The following is a 20,677-nucleotide window of genomic DNA, read 5'->3' as shown; positions in this document are numbered from 1 at the left end:
ACTGAATATGTGACGTGGATCATAAATATATCAGCAATTTCTCTTCACAATATAAGTCTCCTTGCAGTATCAATACTAATTCGGCAGACTTTTATATTTGATCCAATCGGTATATTGGTAGGCCTATATTTACATTTACATTTACATTTTGTGCATCAGCTGCTGTGGGGAAACTATGGAAACTACAGTTTTCTATACAGCGGACTACAACATGGATGTTTAACAGAGGCGGCGCTAGGGGGTGGCCACTTGGGCTCAAGCCCCGGATGTTTTCTGAAAAGCCCCGGATGTTCCACTTAAAAATAAAAAAATAAAAAACGTCTCGGGAGTAATGTGCAGTACCGGAGTCCACCAGAGAGGCAGCCACTGTGGGACATTAGCCTGCGTACTGCGTAGCCTGCCCTGAAGAAGAAGTGATCCTTCCTAGTGCCTGACGAGTTTTAAGCTAATAGCCTATACAGTTATGGATATTAGAAAGTTATTGTCATCGAAGCAGGCGCCACAAGCTGCAGCAGCAGCAGTATCAGCAGCTGACAACAATGTCATCACCAGCAGTCAAGAAATGGATGATGTTTCAGGTTTGTTAATCTAATGGTGATATCTGCACTCTGGCTGACTCAGTAAGAAGTGAAAAAGAGTGATGTAACGTTAATGTTATAGCTAGTAAACATGGAGTAACCACACTAGGTATACCCTTATTATTACTATTTTTTTAATTTTTTTATTTCCTTTATTTAGACAGATAGGTCCCTTGAGATCACGGATCTCTTTTACAAGGGAGACCTGCATCAATTTAGTAATATGTTAGTATGTATACAGAACATGACTAAAAAGTATCCTAAGATGTAACGTTAACCCTTTATAACTCAGTCTACTTTTAAGACACTAAAATAACATATTCCAATTTTTATTTTGTTTTCACGCGTGGAATTATACCGGCTCTCGTTTCAGTACACATAACAACAGAACTGACAGGCAACCCTCTGAATCAGACTCCGATTGGCTGTGACTGCATCCACTCAGTGTTCGATTCAGAAACGTGACTCTTACGGCCCGTCCACACAGCGGCGTGCGTTGAAGCTTCCAACGCTTCTGCCCATTCACTTTGAATGGGGTGACGTCACTTTTAGCCGAACTGCATTGTGGGAAGCGACGCAGAGTGTTGCTAGCGTGGCTCGCTGCAAAAGTTGAGCAATGCTCAACTTTTGACGCCTCGGCAGAAGCGTCAGCCAATCGAATCATATGCCAGTACAAGCTCTAGCCAATCAAACCGCTGCTTGTGTGTCAGGGGCGGGAGATTCATGTGATTGGTTGTTGGTCGAGTGTCAGACACGCCCGCCGGCAAGCGTCAACGCACACGCCGCTGTGTGGACGGGCCGTTACACTCTTTACGTCACAAACAAAGATGGTGGATGAGAATAGATCTATAAAACGATAAGCAATGCGCCAGAATCAAGGTGAGACTATCCGCATCCTTTAAAACTCTACGCACATTCGTTTCACCTTAATAAGTAAACGACTATTTGAGTGAGTTAAGGCATTAGTTTGCTTCATTAAAGGGGGTTAATGAGTGTTCTCCAGTGCCTTTTGTCCGCTTTAAGGTGTTATTAAGGTAGGGTTAATGTTGCTCTCAAAGTGCACCAGGTTGATGCTTTCAACTTCAATATTTAAAAAAAAATCTTCCCGGGGGAGCATGCCCCCGGACCCCCCAAGAGGAGGCGACGACCCCCCTAAAGGATGTTCGGTCCACCCCCCACTTGTAAAAAATAGCACTGTACCCCTGCACCAGCATTTTCTCCTCTCCTTTCGGTTAGGGAGGTCCAGTGGTTCCTAAGCTAAAGGAGGTTATAAAGGAAGTTTGAAACCTCCTTTCCTATCATTCTAGAGAATTTGAACGGCACATATCATGGCTGCCACTGAGGGACTTCCGGGTCATTTCACTCCGTTAGGAAGGTTCCTAAACTAAATGGACTATTCGGGCCCTTCTCACTTCGGTTAAATGGATTCCTTGCGTCCCTCACTTGCGTTGTTTCCCTGCGACTAGTCCCTCCCACCAGGGAAGCATGGAGAGATGCAAGGAAACCACGAGAAGCAGGGAAATTAGTTTTAAGAGCAATGGGACGTCCTTTCCTCCGGAGCGTCACGTGAAGCGACGTCCGTTTGTGATGACGCTGCACAGCTGATTGTCTGACAGCAGCCAGCTCTGTCCCCATTATTTTCACACACACCCCCGCCTCTGTTAGTACACATTTACTGACACAAACATTTGTATCATCTGTTGTAGACCCAAATACATTATATAAAATAAGAACTAATTCTCAAAAAAGATAAACGCCATTCTTAAAATGTATAAACGAAAAAAGCGATGTTCAGATATATCACATATGTGTAACTAAATGATACATGAATTGAAACAAAACACGGTATAAACTGAGGAGTGACTCCCGTGAGATTCATGTATTTTCTTCACTCCGCTGGGAAACTGCTCTCAAGAAGCATCAGATCAGTGCATGCACTGCCTCGTCCAATCAGTGAGCGATACACAGTAAGGGGGCGGGGTGAGTGTCTGCGGATTTCATCGAAGGATGGTCTGGTGGTTCCTCGGTTATAGCTCCCCCATTATCGCTCCTCGCTCCTCCCTCCTCGGTCCTCGGGAAAAAATAAGGCCATTGGGACGCTACTCAAGATGGCGCAGACAAATCAACTTCCGGTGAGACCAAGACCGAGGAGAGAGGAAATGAAAAATAAGAGAAGTGAGAAGGGCCCTTCGACTTCAGCCTTGGACAGTCTGCCGTGGTTCCATCCCATTTCAAAGTGCTGTTTGACGCTCGGCGTAACCCTCGGCGCACACTCAAACATCCAATCACAGAGCTTGAGGACTATCACGGGGTTTGTCAAGCGAAGCGGAGAGAATACTTACTTCCGGCCAGTTCGGGTGTAAAATTCTCTAAAGCAACTACTATGAGCTGCTCCGACTCTCGGTCCTGACGGACTCCAACTTGTGTTTATTAATCAAACAAATAAATAAACACAAGGATAATTATGTGTTATTGTTGAGTAAATAACACTGTGTGGTTTAGAAAATAATACAAAATTAGAAGGAAAAAACGATGAAACAATACAGATTTCAGTATTCTGAGCCCCTACTCTCCTCATAACTGACGGCAACAAAAGTCCTACATTATTCAATTAAAATAAAGAAGTAAAAACAATAAGTGTGGCTTGATATTGAGTAAGAAAAAGGTTGATAAACGCTGTGAGAATGGATCTGCGGGTAGCATTCCCTCGCGATCTCAAGTCGTCTACAACATACGTTTAGGGAGCTATAGAAGCCTATGGACATCCCCGAAAGTTGAAAATGTATACGCTAAGGGCCGCCCCCCTTGTGTTGGAAAAAGCGGCCGCCCCCCTCTTGCGTTGGAAAAAGTCGACACGGCCGCCCCCCTCTTGCGTTGGAAAAAGCCGACACAGGGGACCTTGACATAACGTCAAGATAGGCCGACCTGGGAGAGAGGATGTGTTGATATATCCATGTCGAGCATGTACCCAAAATGGAAGATGTAATCTCTATGCTTTTATTTCCATTTAATCAACCTGAAGCCGACCTGATTAGTGTTAAGCTATATTAACAGCTATAACAAGCTAACATGAATGATTTATTGAGCTGAAGATTTATTACAAAATACTGGATCACACAGCCAAGAGAGCATTTGGCCAATAACTGCATTGAACTGCACTCCATTGCAGGCAAAAATACAACAGCAAGAATTATTATAATTATATGTGTTGTGAGAAAATGATGTACTTACCGCCAAGACTCTGTCTCAGTACCGCAGTAATTCTGACAAAGCTGACACATGACCGTCATTTTGGGATTAGTGAGTGTGCTGAGTCGAACTGCATGTGACTTCACGGCTAAAGAGAGCTGTGGGGGCTGAGTGAAGAATGAAGCCTATACTGTATGACACACCTGGTTCAACATGCTTTCTATAACAGTGGGCAAAGTCACTGTACCTTCATGGGCAAGGATAAAATAATTAAAATCCTGAGCTCAACTGTTGATCTCTTCGAAATATCCACTTGAGGCGGGGAATTCTGGGAGATGTAGAAAATCAACACTGCTAACTGGGCATGTCATTAAAAGGTTAACTTTATGATATGCACTATACAGCAAATACTGATGTACAGAGCCTGTTCAAAAGCGTGTGGACATAAGATCATAGCATCCAGAAGTCATTGTTAAACACGGCGATACCATCCTCTACTCAACTGGGATTTTGGAACATGGCTTAAAGGATTTCAACATTGTGATGTCAGCCAAAGATGTTGTACACTAGACGTAGCTCTTCCCCAAGTTGATGGATGTAAACAAGGCCAGGTGTCTGTGCAGGCCAGTCAAGTTCTTTTCCAAGTGGCATCTTAAAATTAAAGCCAATGCAGAGTGCCTTCTTGTAATTCTCTGTAGTAGCCAGCAGCGAGAGATACTGATTGCAAAAAAGAACTACTATTTAGAAGTCTATGAGAAAATATGTAATTTTCAATATGTATTATCTCGGTAAACATTGCAATCCCTAGTTTCAAGTCTTCGTCAATAAAGCAGGATGATCATTTTGTAAAGCCTGGTTGGATTTAGAGTAAAATAGACAATAAAGCAGCATATAGTTTACTGTGGGGTTACTTTGATTGACAGTTCGCCACAGTCTGGTCTGGGTTTTTTCCATGTCTTTATCTTAGAACCCTTTCTTGTTTTAAGTGCTAATTATCAAGTGTTTGCATGCAAACACGCTAATGTGGTGAATGTGGTAAACAAGATATGCTATCCATTTTCATTTTGAGCATGATAGCATTCTAAATTACGCATTTATCTCAAAATACTGCAACATCTAAAGTTCCAATTATTCTTAAAACTACCTTATCCCAAAGCTGTAAGAAACTGGGCTTTTCTAAGCTCATGAAATCTGGACAATTATGATGGTGTATTAGGGAGCTGTTGCTGATTCCTCACTTTACTCTTGAAGCAGCATGACAACCATTAGTGTGATCCCTCATATCCGAAAAAAAGTATTCCTTTTCACAAAAAGAAGAACTGCTGACAACTTGTCTTTTAAATGAAAGAAGACAGCGTGAAACTGCCATTTATCAGCAAAACAGACATCAATATGTTTCTGATCACACAGATGAGAACAGTCAGTGACCGTCCGGTAATAACTGCCACACCACAGGGGAATTGTACAAAGGGGGTGCATTTGATCGAATAACAAATGCCTTACAAATGTCTCTGCAAATGTTAAGCTCCTGGTTGCTTTTGGCATGAACCTCACACTGTGATTACTATCAGCGGTGTGTCTTCAGCGAATCCCACAACACAGGAGCCCACATGCTAAACGCTGGCCTGCACACTCCCCCTGGAAACTTTAAAAGCAGACTTAACTCAAGATTGACTTTCTATGACCTTGTTATCTTTATTTGGCAGTGTCAGATTGCAACTACTGGGACCATCAACCCTTCCCCACATGGCAGCGAGTGAAACAGCGATTCACACACTGGAGAAATATGGGCCTCTATCACGCAGCAGCTACTTGGAAAAAGCCCAGAAAGCCTCTCTCCTGCTAGCTGTTCCTTCCCTCGCTCGCTGAAGAAACCCCCACTCAATCTCTCTCTTTACTTTTCTGTCGCTTTATGCTGGGGAGAATTATTATTTTTCCATCTCAAGGACTGCACAAGAAAAAAGGGAAAATGTCATCCCACGCCTGGTCTGTCCCACTCATCTATCTTCAACTCGATTGCTTTGCACTTTTCTCTCTGTCAGTGTCTAGGGCTCCCTTCCACCTCCACAATTGCTTGTCCCCTGCCCCCTCCCCCCTCAATTACCCTATTTTCTCTGTCTCTTCTTTCTTCCTCATTTCTTCCCCTGGCTGTCTATCTTCCTCTGGTTCTCATGGGTTTGTGTGTGGAGACTGGACTGCTGTCGGTGCAGAATTAGTGGGTGAAGCTGAAAACGGATTAAGGGGCCAAAATCCAGGGAGTTCACTAATGGGAGGACTGGCTCGGCTGCCTGCTGCCATGGCCATCAGCTGATGCCAATTATCAGAAAGAGCCACATCTGGCCTGGTCTGCCCCGGACTGGCATACAGGAACCCCCTCTTCCTCCCCCTTAGGGGACAGATAATGGTGACCAATCTGTTGGAGGGGCTTGTAGGGACTAACAATAACAGTCAATGAATCCAACAGTTGATAAATAATGTAATGATCATTTTGAAAACTATTTAACTTGTGTGTCGAGAAACACTCTTAAACATTCAATGGTTCCAGAAGATGTGAGGATTGGATTGTAATTGGGATGGGCATTCCAAACCATAACTCGGGGGAAAAAATGATCAGCCTAATTGATACATTCAATTGTTCCTTGCAACCCTAAAAAATAAAAGTTAGCGGTGTAAATCGGCTGATCTAGAGTCCTAAACAACATCATATATTGCAACTGTTTTGAGGAGATGTTCATAATACATCTGAGGGTTTACTGTATACACAGAATGAAGTGTTACACTCAGGATATTCAATTGTTTTGACTCAATAAAGACATACAAAAACATTAATATTTGTCTTTTTGTTTGTGTTAACAGGAATAGTTTCTTTGCTAATTATACATATTTATTTTACTAATTGTAAATGCATTACTTTTCTAGAAATGTTGAGATCCAAGTACTTCCTCCACCATTGCTGACATTGTTCTTACACACATTGCACCACTACTGAAGGAGCCTGCTGCAGATGAATGTGTTGTTATATGTTGCTGTGACCGCCTGACAATAATACACAGTACAGTTCAGAGGCATGGTGGTTTGCGTGAGTAACATTTAAAAGACTGTTTCCAGCCTTGCAGGAGTTGTCTTCTTACACAAGAAACATTAGGAGCGGTGGCTGTGTGGGTCAATGTTGTCCGATTTAATACACAACACATGCAACCTGTTCTTTAATTTTGGTCAAAACTCAACTGTACAGATAAATGAAAATAGGCAAGTGTTTAGAAAACATCTTTACAATGTGGTATACATGTATCTAACTTTGAGCACATGCTTTCACTTCACCAATGGGTGTGTGGGCCTGGATAGCCTTCACTGTGAAAAAGGCAAAACAGTGACAATTTGACAAATTATTTAATCTATTGTAAATGCAGTCTGTCTATAGCCCATAAGGTTCATATTACCCTGTAAGTCAAGGCCTGAAAGAAACAATTGTAGCCTAAGCAGCAACAGTCAAGCATAGATTACATACTGTAAAGTTGTATTCTGTTTGAACAGAACTTTGATGCAGAAATGTCATCTGAAGAAAACATATTACACAAGAGCCTAAACAAATGGTAAGTTTGATGATAGAATGTGGATTTTGGGGGACTTTACACCTTGACCTAATCAGTAAAGGGTGACTAATTATAGTAACAACATGTTGGGTAAGGAAATACACAGAATGTACTACTGTATCTACATACCTTATAAATGTACTTACCCTCACCAGGTTAAAGGTACAATGCACAGAAAAGGACAGACAAAGAGGCTTTTTGCAACATAGGTCTACTAGTTTGGCAGTTATTACACTCTTCTCACTTTAGTGATCTTCTCCTGATGGCGATCCAGTCAGTAAAACACTGCAGCTCTATGTGACTCATCCCTTACCAAACGGTAAATCACATAAATCCCCTTCCTACTGACTTTGACCCCTGCCACATTTTTGCTCCACTCTCCATGGCCAAAAGGAGAACATGTGGTCTTGGTGGAGGATTTAAATGGAAGAGTGTCCTCCTGATGGTTGGCAAGTACCGGACAAACTACTGCAGAGCAATTACACTACATTTTAACTTCATGTGTGAAAATAAACACTGCTGAGAACAAGAAAACCATACACTGACGCACACAACTAAATTAAAGCTTCCAGAATCAGTAAGCGACAAAATCTGGACCACGAAGAAGGGTTTTTCTCTAAACTTTCAACTTATTAAAGAGGATCAGTGCAGGACCACATTATTGTAACTAACAGAAAAAACCCAGTTTGACTAAATCAAAGTTTTATTGTTAGAGAAAGCTTATTGAAAAAAGGTAAATATTATATCTTTCACCCAGATGAACCCAGACACATATGCATTATTTAATAATTTTTATTAGGAATAATTATTTGCAGAGAAACTTTCTGATTGAAGACAAAAACCTCAATCTGAAGGTGCAATTTTGTCAATAAACGTTGCCATTTTGACGTCCCGTTTTGACAGTCCTCCACAGTCATGTGTGGTCAATGTAATCTGGACCTGTGAGGATACATACAGATTGTTAGCAATCGCAAAGCAACAACATGCCATAAACAACAGGGCAGTAATCACATTTGTTTATTAGAATGAAAATGTTCAGAGTGCATGATCTCTAATTATCCAATTAAGATGGCAAAGGAGAATATCTTTCAAAATAAATATGAACGAACTCACTTATAATTTGGTTTTAGAATGTGATCAGGGGAAGTGGATTATGTTGAAAGTGCTTTAGTTTGGTCTTTGTGACACAACTGTGATGACAGTGAAATTGTTTTCAGTGTTTATACTAAGGTAGCCAAATCCTGACTCCAGCTCAGTACTCGGAACAAAAATATTGTCTAACTATTGCTTGAGTTATTTGTTAGGAAATGCGAGAAATACAGTGTACTTCTATCTCCATGTCCAGCATTTGGCTCCACCCATTGAGTTTGACTCAACCAATGAGGTTATTCCATGGAGAGAAGCTTCGGCCCAGAAAGAAATTCACTTCTTAATATTGAGAGCCAATAAAACAGCACAGAGCATGAATGAATATTAAAAGAATATTAGCAGTAGCTTTGTATACAACATCTACTTTGTCGAAGATCTGTCGAAGTTGGATTTATGTGAGAGTGTCTGGTGGAAAGTGCTGCGGGGGCCCAGAGACCTGTAGCACCGTTCTACAGCCACTTTAATAAAGAGTGGATTAGGAGCAGCATTCCTGTCAGAGCGGCCCGGCCCACCACACACTAACTCAGTGGCTTCAGCCTAATGCTGAGAGATTTTCAGGGACTGGGTTTGTCATATCAACCGCTACTTTATTTCTGAGGCACAGAAAGTGAGAGTGTGTGTGAGTGTTGGGGTAGTGGACGGGAGGTAGAGATATTTGCAGAGCTTTTCACAAGAAAAGCGATGGGATTAGAGTGTGAAGCTACTGCGTTCCCCCCTCATCCTGACTTGCAGAGTGCGTTTCAGGCTTTGAGTGGAGATCTCTCCAGAACTAGTGAGAATTGTTTGACATGCAAAAATCTGACTTTATCCACAGTCGATTAATCTCGGCGTGTCTGTAATTTGTCATAAGCCAACCGTAGCATTGCAAATATGGCAGTGTCTCAAACACATCACCGCGAGAACGCTGTTTGATTCTCCGAGCCTTGATTTCTGTAATGGATACTAAACAAATGCAGCACTGCAAGTGACTCCTCAATCACAATTACATAAGGTGGAGAAATGTATTACCTTATTATAAACATTGAACCATTCTGGGTGGTGGTTCATCTTCTCTGCCTGCAGAGCCACTCGAGACATGAAGCCGAATGCCTGTTAAAAGAAACAGTCAATCAAAAAATATTCAGGAATTTCTACCGTTTAAAACTGCATAGCTGTGACCACAAAAAATATCTCTCACGTGACAAAGAATGATAACGCTACAACACAAAAATGCCACTATACCAGGCCAGAATCAATGACTCAGTAATCATTCAATGTAAGGCTACTACTAATAAAATATATTTTTTCAGAATAAACATTAAATGATTTCTTGATTCATTGGATTGGATTAGGGATTTGGTGTACAAAATGTGTGAAATATGGCCATTAAAACATCCCAGAAACCAAAGGTGGCCTCTTGAAATGTCTCGTTTTGTCTAACAAACGATCCAAAACTGGAATAAATGTATTTCTTATTTTCAACATGATGAAAATTATTATTAAAATATTCCCAAAAGTTGATCGTGTTTTTCGCTGAATAACTAATTGATAAATCAACTTGTATCTGCAGCTGTAAAAATGAAGTATGTTCATACTTCCACACCCCCACACACACAGCATGCACATACTTCGAAACATACACACTCTTCATATTTCAGATTTGGCATGTGACTCTCTCCAATCACAGGCCATCCAGGGAGTGATTATGGTTATTCTAATTATCTACAAAGAGAAGAGTGAAATCCCTCGTCATGCCCACTGTGAAGAGAGGAGAAAAAAAATCAAATCAGGTAGACCTATTTCAGAGCAATTTCCCACTGCAATCTCAATTAAGCCCCTAAATACTTCCTCCCTGTCTAATTAAATCAACTGAAAAGCCATTGTTTACAGACCATGGCTGCGGCCCCTTCCACCACCTGACATGACGAAACAGAATTACACTCACAAAAATTGCGTTTAGCCTTTTTAGTGCGTTGTAACCAATTTCTGAGACGTCCTGTTCGGTGCCCGTGCAGCGCGGCGCGTGTAACACGATCGGCAGCTTGATCAAATTGGTTATCAAGAAACCGTCTCCTGATCAATTTAAGTAATTGGCATATTCCTGCAACTTGACCCCACTGGCACCAATTTGGAGACTGAGGCGGTCTGCTTTCTCTCAGTTCTCATTGGCTCTAATGGAGATGGCTAAGCAGCCTGTCATGTCAGGTGTTGTCCAAACATGCCGTCTCTCGCTCAGGGCCGAGCTCAGGCTAATCTGCTGCTGAGGAACACTGAGTGACAGGTAAAAGGATCCTGTGTGAACACTTAAAGGTTCCTGCACATTGTCCCATTTCAAAACACCATGTTCTTTCAGAAAACAATTTCCAGATTTGACTCTGTTAGGGAACAAAAACTCATCCTCTTGGCATATCAACATACAGTACTCACAATTGGCCAAACTTGGGTTAGGAATATATGCGAACACAGTTTTTTACATTATTAATGATTTCCATTCTTCTTCAGGACCTTTCAGTCGCAGATGCAAATGATGCTTGTTTACATTGACAAAGTACAGTTTTATTATTGCATTAACCTCCCCATACCGTTTTATCTCTGATGCAAAAAGCAAGTTTGACGGTCTCCATTGTGTAGTTAGTGTAAATAACAAACTAACAAATGTGGAATGACGGAAATAAATTATATCACTGTGGATTTTTTAATGTTAGAGTCAGATCTATATTGTTGTCCAATTTTGACTACATACTTGTAATCGCCACACAAAAATGTCCAGGACAAGTTTTAGGTATTGGCCGTTATCAGGAAATAAATGAAATGCCTTTTACATTTTTTGGCAGAATTTGAGGATTTTGGCCCGCTGTATGCTGTTCATGGCCACCTACAAGAGTCTACTAAATTCAGGCGCCTGACCTTGATCAGCATGTGTGAATAATGGGTGTACTTCCCTCTTTAATACAGGGAGGATCCCTTTTAACACTACATGTCTGCCAACTGGGTCACAGCACTTTAAAGATACATGATCACAATAACACAGTTGCAGACTCACTGAAATAATGACGGGTGTGCAACTACAAACATGTGCAGTCACATCTGTATGATACGATTTCATAGACTTCCAAACTTGGCAGGGGAAGGAAATTCTAGTCCGGACAAATAATTGCAAACTTCCAATCAGTTTTTATTCAAAAGTATATTTATCTTCCAAAGCCAGCTCATGGCATGATGAAGTTTGCCAATGATTAAGAGTGAATACTGTGATAGAAGTGTGTTTTGTATTTGCATTTTGAAGTGACAGTGGACCAACCCCGACCAGAGCTTACACTCATTATCCAAACTTCAAAGTTCGTCACAAAACCCACTGCTATTTTCAAGAAAAAAGTCACACTCAACAATGGACAATTACATGTCCACGTTTGAACCTCATTGATGTGCAAACAACCCACAGAGCGCAATACGTTTTGATGGGAAGAGGAATGTGAAACTGAAGAAGTTTAGCCTGTATGCAACCTGAACTCTCATGTCCCAGGAAGACAAAAAATGAGGAGAGAAAAAGAGCAAGGAAAGCAGTAATCTCCCAATACAAATGAATTGGAGTTGAATGTCCAAATAACCTGAAAAGGGGTGAAAAATGGGATTCTCTCACAGGCGGTGGTCCCTCGGGGGCAGTAAGGAGAGTAGCAGCAAGACACAATACTGGTGAAGTGGCGGTGCTACGTCTGTCACCTGTAGGTCATCTCAACACCCTCCACTTGGGCTAAATAAGGAAATAAAACCGACCCTCAACTCCCAGCTGAGGTCTTATGTCAACAGAGGTCAAGGACTCTCCCTCTCAAAGTGCTTTGTTTACACCATTTGTATTGTCCGGGCCACACTTCTAGAGCCAACAGGTCAGCCAGCCAGTCGGCCAACCATCCATTCATTCAGCCAGCCAGCCACTCTCTCCAAACTGGCCCAACAAGCTGTAGCTGTCAGACTCAGATAATTTGACATGACATTTCGCAGGCCCCCCCCATCTCAAATAATCAGAAACACCCGACGGCAGGCCCCCGCTTTGCCCCTTCCTCTGCGTACCAGCTTTTGAGGAGCCGATTTGGTGCTATTACTGCATGATTGTCATACAACACTGGATGAGACAATTTGACGTCGGAGCAGAGTGGTGTTCTCTCTCTCATTGCGGCCGTGGGCTGGAATACAGGACTCAGTTTCAAACACATGTGTCTGTTATTTACAGATCGGTTTTCCACCGCCGCGCTGTCCAGGGGCTTAGAAACGCCTGCTCTGTCTTGCCAGGACTAAGTGCATGCAGATTGTGCCTACTCTTACTTGCCTCTGATGGACACACAAATGCACACTGATGCATGCACGAATGCACATACGCAAACCTTCTCAGCATACACACAAGGATATGTCGACACACACATATGAAGACAAGCCGCTCTCCACCATTACACACCACCGTGAATACCCAATGATTACCCTGCGAGCCCCATCATCATCCGCGTCAGCACCCTGGAAAACCTTCGCTCCTCCGCAGTGAAAGGCAAGAACGCTGTGAATTGCACGGTGGTGGTGGTGGTGGTGATGATGATGACGACCACACCTCTTATGTCTCGTTTCTCTCCTTTCCCAAACAGCTCCTCACAAGCTTCCAGCTGGCAGTGCCTGCTAAATTTACATGTAACTTAAAGCAAACTATTGAATCATTATGAAGCAAAGCTGCCAAGCGCTGGAATTCTTCCACGCAGTAGAGAGATCTCTGCTGGGTTCTAAATGTTATATCACACATTTATGTTCATAAAGTTGTGAAACACAGACAAGAGCTTCAATTCGATACAAAGATGATGGAGGCTGTGACTAAAATCCTATGTAACAAATGTCCGTGCAAGTCAGCGCCTATATATGTAACGAGTGTCATGTAATGCTCATGGTGTTAAGGCCAACTTATGCAAGCCCCTCATTAACTGCAGGGTTACCAGCGAGGGCTTAAAAGACATTGGGCTCGTCAAAAGACAGCAGACATCAGGGTCATCTTAGCTTACCCAAGCACTGATAGCCAGATTATCTAACCACCTCCGCTGGGGCGCCACACCTCACTTCTTCCCTGCAGCCATTTTCACAAGACGGGATGAATGCGTGATGCCTCCAGTTCCCAGGGAACGCTCCATTTTGGAGACCGAGGTGGGAACTAAACACCACTGAGCTGATTAACCGGCCTCTCGCTGTGAGTAAGGGATATGGCGTGAGCGCTTGTGTAAGGTGATTATGTATACATGTGTGTTTAAATACTAGGGTTTAGATATGGAGTTTTAAAGGCTGGATGTGTGTGTGTGTGTGTGTGTGTGTGTGTGTGTGTGTGTGTGTGTGTGTGTGTGTGTGTGTGTGTGTGTGTGTGTGTGTGTGTGTGTGTGTGTGTGTGTGTGTGTGTGTGTAAAGCACGAGGGGGGTGGCTCTGAAAGTTTGGTTAACACAGGGGCTCAGTTTTAGTTGTAGGACAACTTATTCAACACAAGCAGAGCAAGGCCCGTAACGAGAGGCAGAGGCTTGAAGGAGCTTTGGTGGAGAGGAAGCCCCCGACAGAATATAAAAAGGGGGATCAGCCTCAGAGAGCGGAGGGAGCTGTCTGAACAACAGCAGCGCTCTCCTCAGTGGATGCTGCAGCCTTTTCTGGTGTAATGCGATTATTGTCTGTGGTCAACCACAACTTTGGCGTGTCATTTGTCTCAAGTTTGTGTCATCTTTATTTTGTTGCATTATATCACACACATTTATTTATACAAAGAAAAATACTTAAATGGTAATTTATGCATCTTTCAAGTAAAACTTTTGACGAGGAATGCTTTTTTAATATGGCCTTAAAACAGTTGCTAAATCTACAGTCTGGGACATTTATGTGCTCATTATGATTTTGAATGAACACACTATCCTGGCTTTTAGATATCTGTAAGACTGATTGATGATCCTTTCCAACTGCTTTCTTAAGAAATGTTCTTTCCTCTCACACAGACATGTAGAAAGGACACTGAAAGGTGTATGTAAACATGAATGCGACAAAATAGCCCCTATTAAGAACGTACCATTGAGTGAATGCTGCAGATATTCACTATGAATGTGATAATATAATGCAACATATTGATTAACAGAGCAAAGCATCCTATTAAACGATAATGTTGTGAATCCTTACATCCTTTTGACTCTAAATATCTTTCAGAGTGCTATTTGGACTTTGACATGCACGTGAGTATATTGAAAATAGTTTGTCATAAAGCCAACAGTTACATTTTTTTACTGTGAAATTATCACATTTTGGTAGCCATTTTGGATCTATAGTCGCTGTTCCATTACACAAGTTCTCTTGAAGAATGATTAGACTCTGAATTACTGGAAAGCTATTCATTCATCTGCCTCTTTAACCAATAAATAAACAGTTTTGTGCACTGACAGATATTTACCTTGTTAAACATTTCTATTCTTAGTTTAAAGGTCGGTCTTGTTCACTTTGTAGGAGATAATCAAGATAATAACAAGCCGTTTTTCATTCCCAGTCACAACTTTTGAGGCATTTTTCCCATCACTGTAAGACTGAACGTTTGTGGAGAAAGTTGAAATGCCATCAGTGTCAACTTCAGCTAACATAACACAACAGTTGAGAATGCACAGCTCACCTCTCCTATCCAAACTGCATCTTTCGGCTACCAATTTCACTTGTGTCGCGTAAATGTTTCCACATTGTCCACCAAAACATAAAGCAGATGGTCATCAGTAAACATACATAACATAAGGCTTAAAACGTAAACAATATCAGGGACTGCAACTTAAAAACAAGCCCAAATCCAACGAAAATGTACAGTATTAAACAGATGTTTCCACATATGATTGCAGGGATTTTCACTGACCAAAGTGACTCCAGACAGAGGATTTCACCTCTCAAACCTGATTAAACATCAACGGACTTGATGAGGAAAATAACTCAGCAACTTTTCAGACCACTGCCACCATCAACGCAGTTTACCCACATGCCACAGATAAATTAGCTGCTAAAGCATCTAACACTTTCCACTTGCTGTAATCATGGAAAATAAACATAGAAATCCAGCTATCATGTTCTTTTTGAATTCATTTGCAGCTATGAATGTCCCTGTGTGTCATGTAGGCTATTTAGCTCCACTTCAACAAAGTGCCACTGTGGATTTGCAGAGCCATAGACACACCTCTACCGCCCCCTAAAGACCACAAGAGGAAGTGTTTCCTGGGGGATTTGTTATTCTCATTATAAACTCTCGGGATCTGATTTCTTCAAACCCATCACTCGCAGATAAGTGGCGAATGGAAATCAGCCAGCATGTCGCTCCTCATCTCAATTCTCCCCTGGTAAAAGCCCTTTAAGAACAGCCATAAAAAACAAAGCTACAGTGTGTAAAAATACATGGAGGGAGAATAAAAGACAGCGAAAAAGAAGAACAGAGAGACAGGCGGAGAGAGAGTTGCCAACATGTAAAATTGGAACAACATGAGCCCAATAACATGGGGCACAGAATGGGAATAAGAGACAGAGAAAAGCAGAGATTGGGAAAGGAGTGTGGCAAAGAGCAAGAAAAAAAAACAGAAATGCACATCGACCAGAAGGAATGATGGGGTTGTTAGTGGTTTGTGAACCAGATGAAACATTTTAACCAATTTGATTGTTTGTGAAAGAAATCATTCTGATCGAAACCCCAATTGCTGCCAACTGGACGCCTGGCGTGTCTCAGGGTAATGCAGTCTGACGTGTAGGGGTAAGAGGAGAGGCTTTAGAGCCAGGAGGAGTCGATGGGGGAGGTCAGCGCTTGGCCCCAAACTTCAAACACGGGGAAGTGTAAAAACAGACTATGTTAGGGGCTAAAACAACTAACGACAGGATTAGAGGAAGTCCGCTAAGTGGTCTTGTTGAGATGTTGCAGTTTAGGTCGTCCAATACAGGACTGAGGAAAGTGGTAGGCTGCCTACCAATACTGTACTGTCAAATGTATATATTAAAAGAAAAGGTTCAAAAGTGTTATGAAAATGGACTTGGGGACAAGAAAAGTTCACAAAGGCAACTGTGTACTATGGTGACGATAACACCAGAGCAAGCATTTGTTAAAAAAAAGTGCTGTGGAATATTTTTGAAATCTCCCAAAAAAAGTTAAGTATGTGAACCTTGAGTTTTTACTATTTAAAAATAATACTGTAATTTCTCAACAAGTTTGTTTTCAAAATAATGTTTTCAAAAGTTTCAATGTTATTTTCTCACAACCCATCAGGGCAACATAAAAAATAAACCTACTAAAACACACACATTTTAAATGTATGTCCTACATAAATGCACAACTTTAGGAATTTTCATTAAGTTTTGGTATTTTTGTCATGTGATCTCATGATGGATGGGCCATTTCGAGGGTTTGACACAAAAAAAACATTAATTGATTATAGAAAAATATGCTCATATTACTCATAGTATAATTTCCGTATGGCAATACTGTAATATATCTAACTGTATAGATATCTTACAGTATTGGTATAGCATTGCAACAAAACTGTACATTCCATTTCAAATGGAGAGCAAAGACCAGGATTGGGCCAAACCTGTCCATTTGGTTTTTCAAGTACTATAAATAAGCACAATTTAAATACAAACAACTTTTTTGCTTATAGCAACGTAAAGTTACAAGACTTTAAATACTGAAGCGTCCAGCACGCCCTGTCGGAATTAGCACCCCATGCTCAACCAATTATTAATGAGTAGGAAAGAATGGCCTTTTCTTTCTTATAAACAACCTTTTAAATGTCAGGTTGGAACCAAAAGAATCCGACGAAAGCAGAGAGGAACCTGTCTGCCGCTACACCTGCAACCAATCAGCATATAAACACAGATGAATTTGTGTTTCCGATGGTTAGCGAGATGGTCGTGCGTCTGGCGGTCTGCATTCTGATCCCCATCAAATAAACTTAGAGCCACTTTACAACAGCCCCCTAAAGACCAGAGCAGCAGAACGCAGAGGGCAATTGATTTCCCCCCAAAAAGATGACAGTTTGATAGCAGACTCTACCGGCCGTCTGGAAAAAACACTGAAGCAGATGTCAGCTGCCAGTGTGTTTTCTCTGTCATTATGAATTTAATTAAATCCCATATACACACTATAACCAGATGCACAGTGATGCAAATTATGTCCTATGTTATGATCCCTGTGATTATGTATGACTGGTAATCTTGTCAATAATGCCAAAATTGTATAATAAACAAAAACAATTGTCATTATCTGCTTGTTAAAGTGTTTTGAAAAATCCTTTAAAATTGCTGCTCACCCATTTAAATTTGTGTCTGTGAAAGCATCATAGTGTATAACTAACATAGTTCTAGTACATTAAATTCACTGTTATGATAAGTGACTCTTAGTAATCACTGTTGGCTTGAAGTAAAGATTTATTTTACCATGTGTTGTTCTTGCATAGATTCAATTATTATTATTTTTCAATTTACCTAAAGCAACCAACAAACACTAATTACCTTATGATGCATTATGACAGTGATTATAATGCATTACAAAAATATGACAACAATTCTTCAAAAACAAAAGTTATAATAAACTATGATGCTTGCAAAAAGATAATGTCACCGAGTGACAATTGTGAAGTATCATGATACATGACCTTGTAAGTGATTATATCAGTGACTTTTGTAAAGTGTCTTTGTGTGTTTGTAAAGCGATATATAAATTACATATATTATTATTACTATTATAAGTGAATACATAATGCTTGATGACCTGCTGCTACACACTATGTTCTTCAGCATTAGCAAAAAGTAATTTATATTGTACATTTCCCATTTGTGGGACAAATAAAGGAATTCGGATTCTGATAACCTTAAACCCAAATCTGAAACCCAAATCTGAATCGTAAAATAAACCAAATGAAGTGACAAAAAAAAGTCAACCTGCATTGACTCACACATTTCAGAGGTACATCAACATAAATACACACACACACACACACACACACACACCTGATTAAAGGTTTTGAAGTGAAGTTCTTTGAAGATGGCATCACGGCCCTTCACCTCCACCCATCCTGCGGTCCTGAGCTCCTTCACCTGCTGATCCCGGTCTGCAGGGGACAGCCAGTGGGAAGACTGGACACAAACATACACAAAAGTATTAATGTTAACAACTTAATTTTGTAAACCTTGTGAACAACTTATTCTGTGTTAATTCTCTTTTCTCAATATGCTGTGGTGTGCTCATGATTTAATGTTGTTTTTGTATCGGTTTCAAACAACATCTTATCTCGAAAACTAATATTTTAAGCGACAAATTACATAATCTTGGTGCTTTTTTTTTTTTATCTGACAAAACGTCATTTTTATCAAATATATTTGAGTTATAAAATTAACTTAAAGTTTGAGATGTGATTCATAATACTCAAATGTCATCTTCATTCTGTTAGGCCTACCTGAGTGTTAATAGTGCTGTGTCCGCAAGGTGGCAGTATAGCATCAATAGTGTGTACTTTTACACAGAAGTGCACAGAAATTGTACAAAGTAAGTTAAACAGTTAAATAAATAGTATGTAACAAATACTAATTAACTGTATGAGCGTGACCATCATCAATATGAGTTTGAAATCCCATCTGTACATTAGAAAAGCATACTGAACGCCATTATCATTTCAGAATTCACAATGAAAGTTGTATAACATAGGCTTTTCTTACTTGTTGCAAACACTATACAATTCGGCACGTTTATAATCGCAAATGAACACATAATAGGAGTCCCAAATGATGAAATAAACAGTAGGATATATAGCACGAATTAATTCTCACTCAGTTAAAATGTCATGATAATATTGCATGCAACTTGTATCGATCAACATACCACAGCCGAATTGAAGAACAGCTCCGAAACTATGAAAACATTCCAGAAATGATGCAAAAAAACCTGTGCCATCTTACAGGTATGCATGAAAACATTCAATTTAGAGTGTTTTGAATGGAGTTTGACGTAATAATTACTTCTCCATAAATAACTATGCGTCTTGCAAGGAGCTATGGACACTTACTAGCCTACTTCAGAGCCTATGCAGGTGTGCATTTCTTAACTCTCATGAAATTAGACACTGCATAACTGCAGCTTCACATTGTCAACACAGGTCGGATGCTAATGCTAACATCCTGTCTCTACAGGCAGCCCTCACCTCTTTAGACGAGTGGTTCTTGCAGAGCCCGGACAGCATTAGACTGCTCCGTATTAACACACGGTTACAGGGCCTCAGGCCACACATTAATACAGACATAACTGGCCCTGTGTCAGCTGTTATCCTCTTTCCAAAACCACCTGCTCTCCTGTTTCCTCTCCTGTACTCACACACTCTACCATAGCTGTTCGGGTAACTGCCTGATTAAAATCCCACATGTTCTAAAGGATTCTGCGTATGGCTTCCAGGTACAGGTCTTGCAAACCAGATATTCTAGTCAAAGCTTTGGCAATAATACTGTATGTGATTATGGTCATGCTAATAAAGCTATTTGAATTGAGTTAATAATGACAACATGCAGTGGTGGAAGAAGAACTCAGATATTTTACTTGAGTAAAACTAGGACTACTACAGTGTAAAAATACTCAGGTCAGCTAGGTAAAAGCTATATACAGTCTATGGGTAAAAGTCATGCATTTAAAGGTAGGCAGGCCCGGTTCCAGAACAAAATGACTCAGGGTGCATCTGAGATTAGAGAGGGTGCAGGGGTAAAGTGCGATTTTTATAAGTGGGGAGTGGACCTAACACCCTCTAGGGGGGTCCTAACCTCTAGGGGGGTCCGGGGGCATGCCCCCCTTTTAACTTCAATATTTGTTTTAATATTCAAGTTAAAAGCATCAATCTGGTGCACTTTGAGAGCAAAGTGAAGAGATCTATGGATACATCTCAACACCCATATGAAACAGAACTGTAAACAGATTTACTTTTTCTTTATGGATATTTTACAAATCACTCCCCTTTTAAACTGTATTCTTGTTTTACTGTCATATAGTATTTCATTTTTAGTGAGTGAGTTACTCAGATGAGTACCAGGAGACAGCGGTTGGTACTCTGGTACAGTTGTGGTGAAGGCATCTGACGTACTTGAACCGAAATGTCTACATGCATAGCAGAAGATGGCATCTTTTGTACATGAATATTCCA

The 20,677-nt window shown here is 40.8% G+C and overlaps 1 protein-coding gene across 2 annotated transcripts; it reads right to left on the bottom strand.

Annotated features, from left to right (window-relative positions):
• Positions 1 to 8,136: 8,136 nt before the first annotated feature.
• On the bottom strand, positions 8,137 to 19,880 carry LOC117540051 (pterin-4-alpha-carbinolamine dehydratase 2-like). 2 transcript variants are annotated; one of them, XM_034206472.1, is made up of 5 exons: positions 19,694 to 19,880; positions 19,375 to 19,446; positions 18,507 to 18,632; positions 9,518 to 9,598; positions 8,137 to 8,299 (listed from the first exon to the last, which is right to left on the bottom strand). In XM_034206472.1, the coding sequence occupies exons 1-5, from the start codon at positions 19,790 to 19,792 to the stop codon at positions 8,204 to 8,206; spliced, it is 474 nt and encodes a 157-aa protein (XP_034062363.1). In that variant the 5' UTR covers positions 19,793 to 19,880; the 3' UTR covers positions 8,137 to 8,203. The 2 variants fall into 2 exon arrangements, with proteins under 2 accessions (XP_034062363.1, XP_034062364.1); XM_034206473.1 differs by lacking the exon at positions 19,375 to 19,446.
• Between the last annotated feature and the right edge of the window lie 797 nt (positions 19,881 to 20,677).

This window comes from Gymnodraco acuticeps, unplaced genomic scaffold (genome assembly GCF_902827175.1).
Source record: "Gymnodraco acuticeps unplaced genomic scaffold, fGymAcu1.1, whole genome shotgun sequence".
In the NCBI taxonomy this organism is placed as follows: Eukaryota; Metazoa; Chordata; class Actinopteri; order Perciformes; family Bathydraconidae; genus Gymnodraco; species Gymnodraco acuticeps.
This window is presented reverse-complemented; position numbering and strand designations above follow the sequence as displayed.

Excerpts from the sequence above, each read along its gene's own strand:
- LOC117540051 (XM_034206472.1), bottom strand. The coding sequence starts at position 19,792 with ATGTCTGTATTAATGTGTGGCCTGAGGCCCTGTAACCGTGTGTTAATA. Across the intron at positions 19,447-19,693 it reads AGAACCACTCGTCTAAAGAG|ATGGCACAGGTTTTTTTGCA; the intron begins GTGAGGGCTGCC and ends CATACCTGTAAG. Across the intron at positions 9,599-18,506 it reads ACTTCAAAACCTTTAATCAG|GCATTCGGCTTCATGTCTCG; the intron begins GTGTGTGTGTGT and ends TTCTTTTAACAG.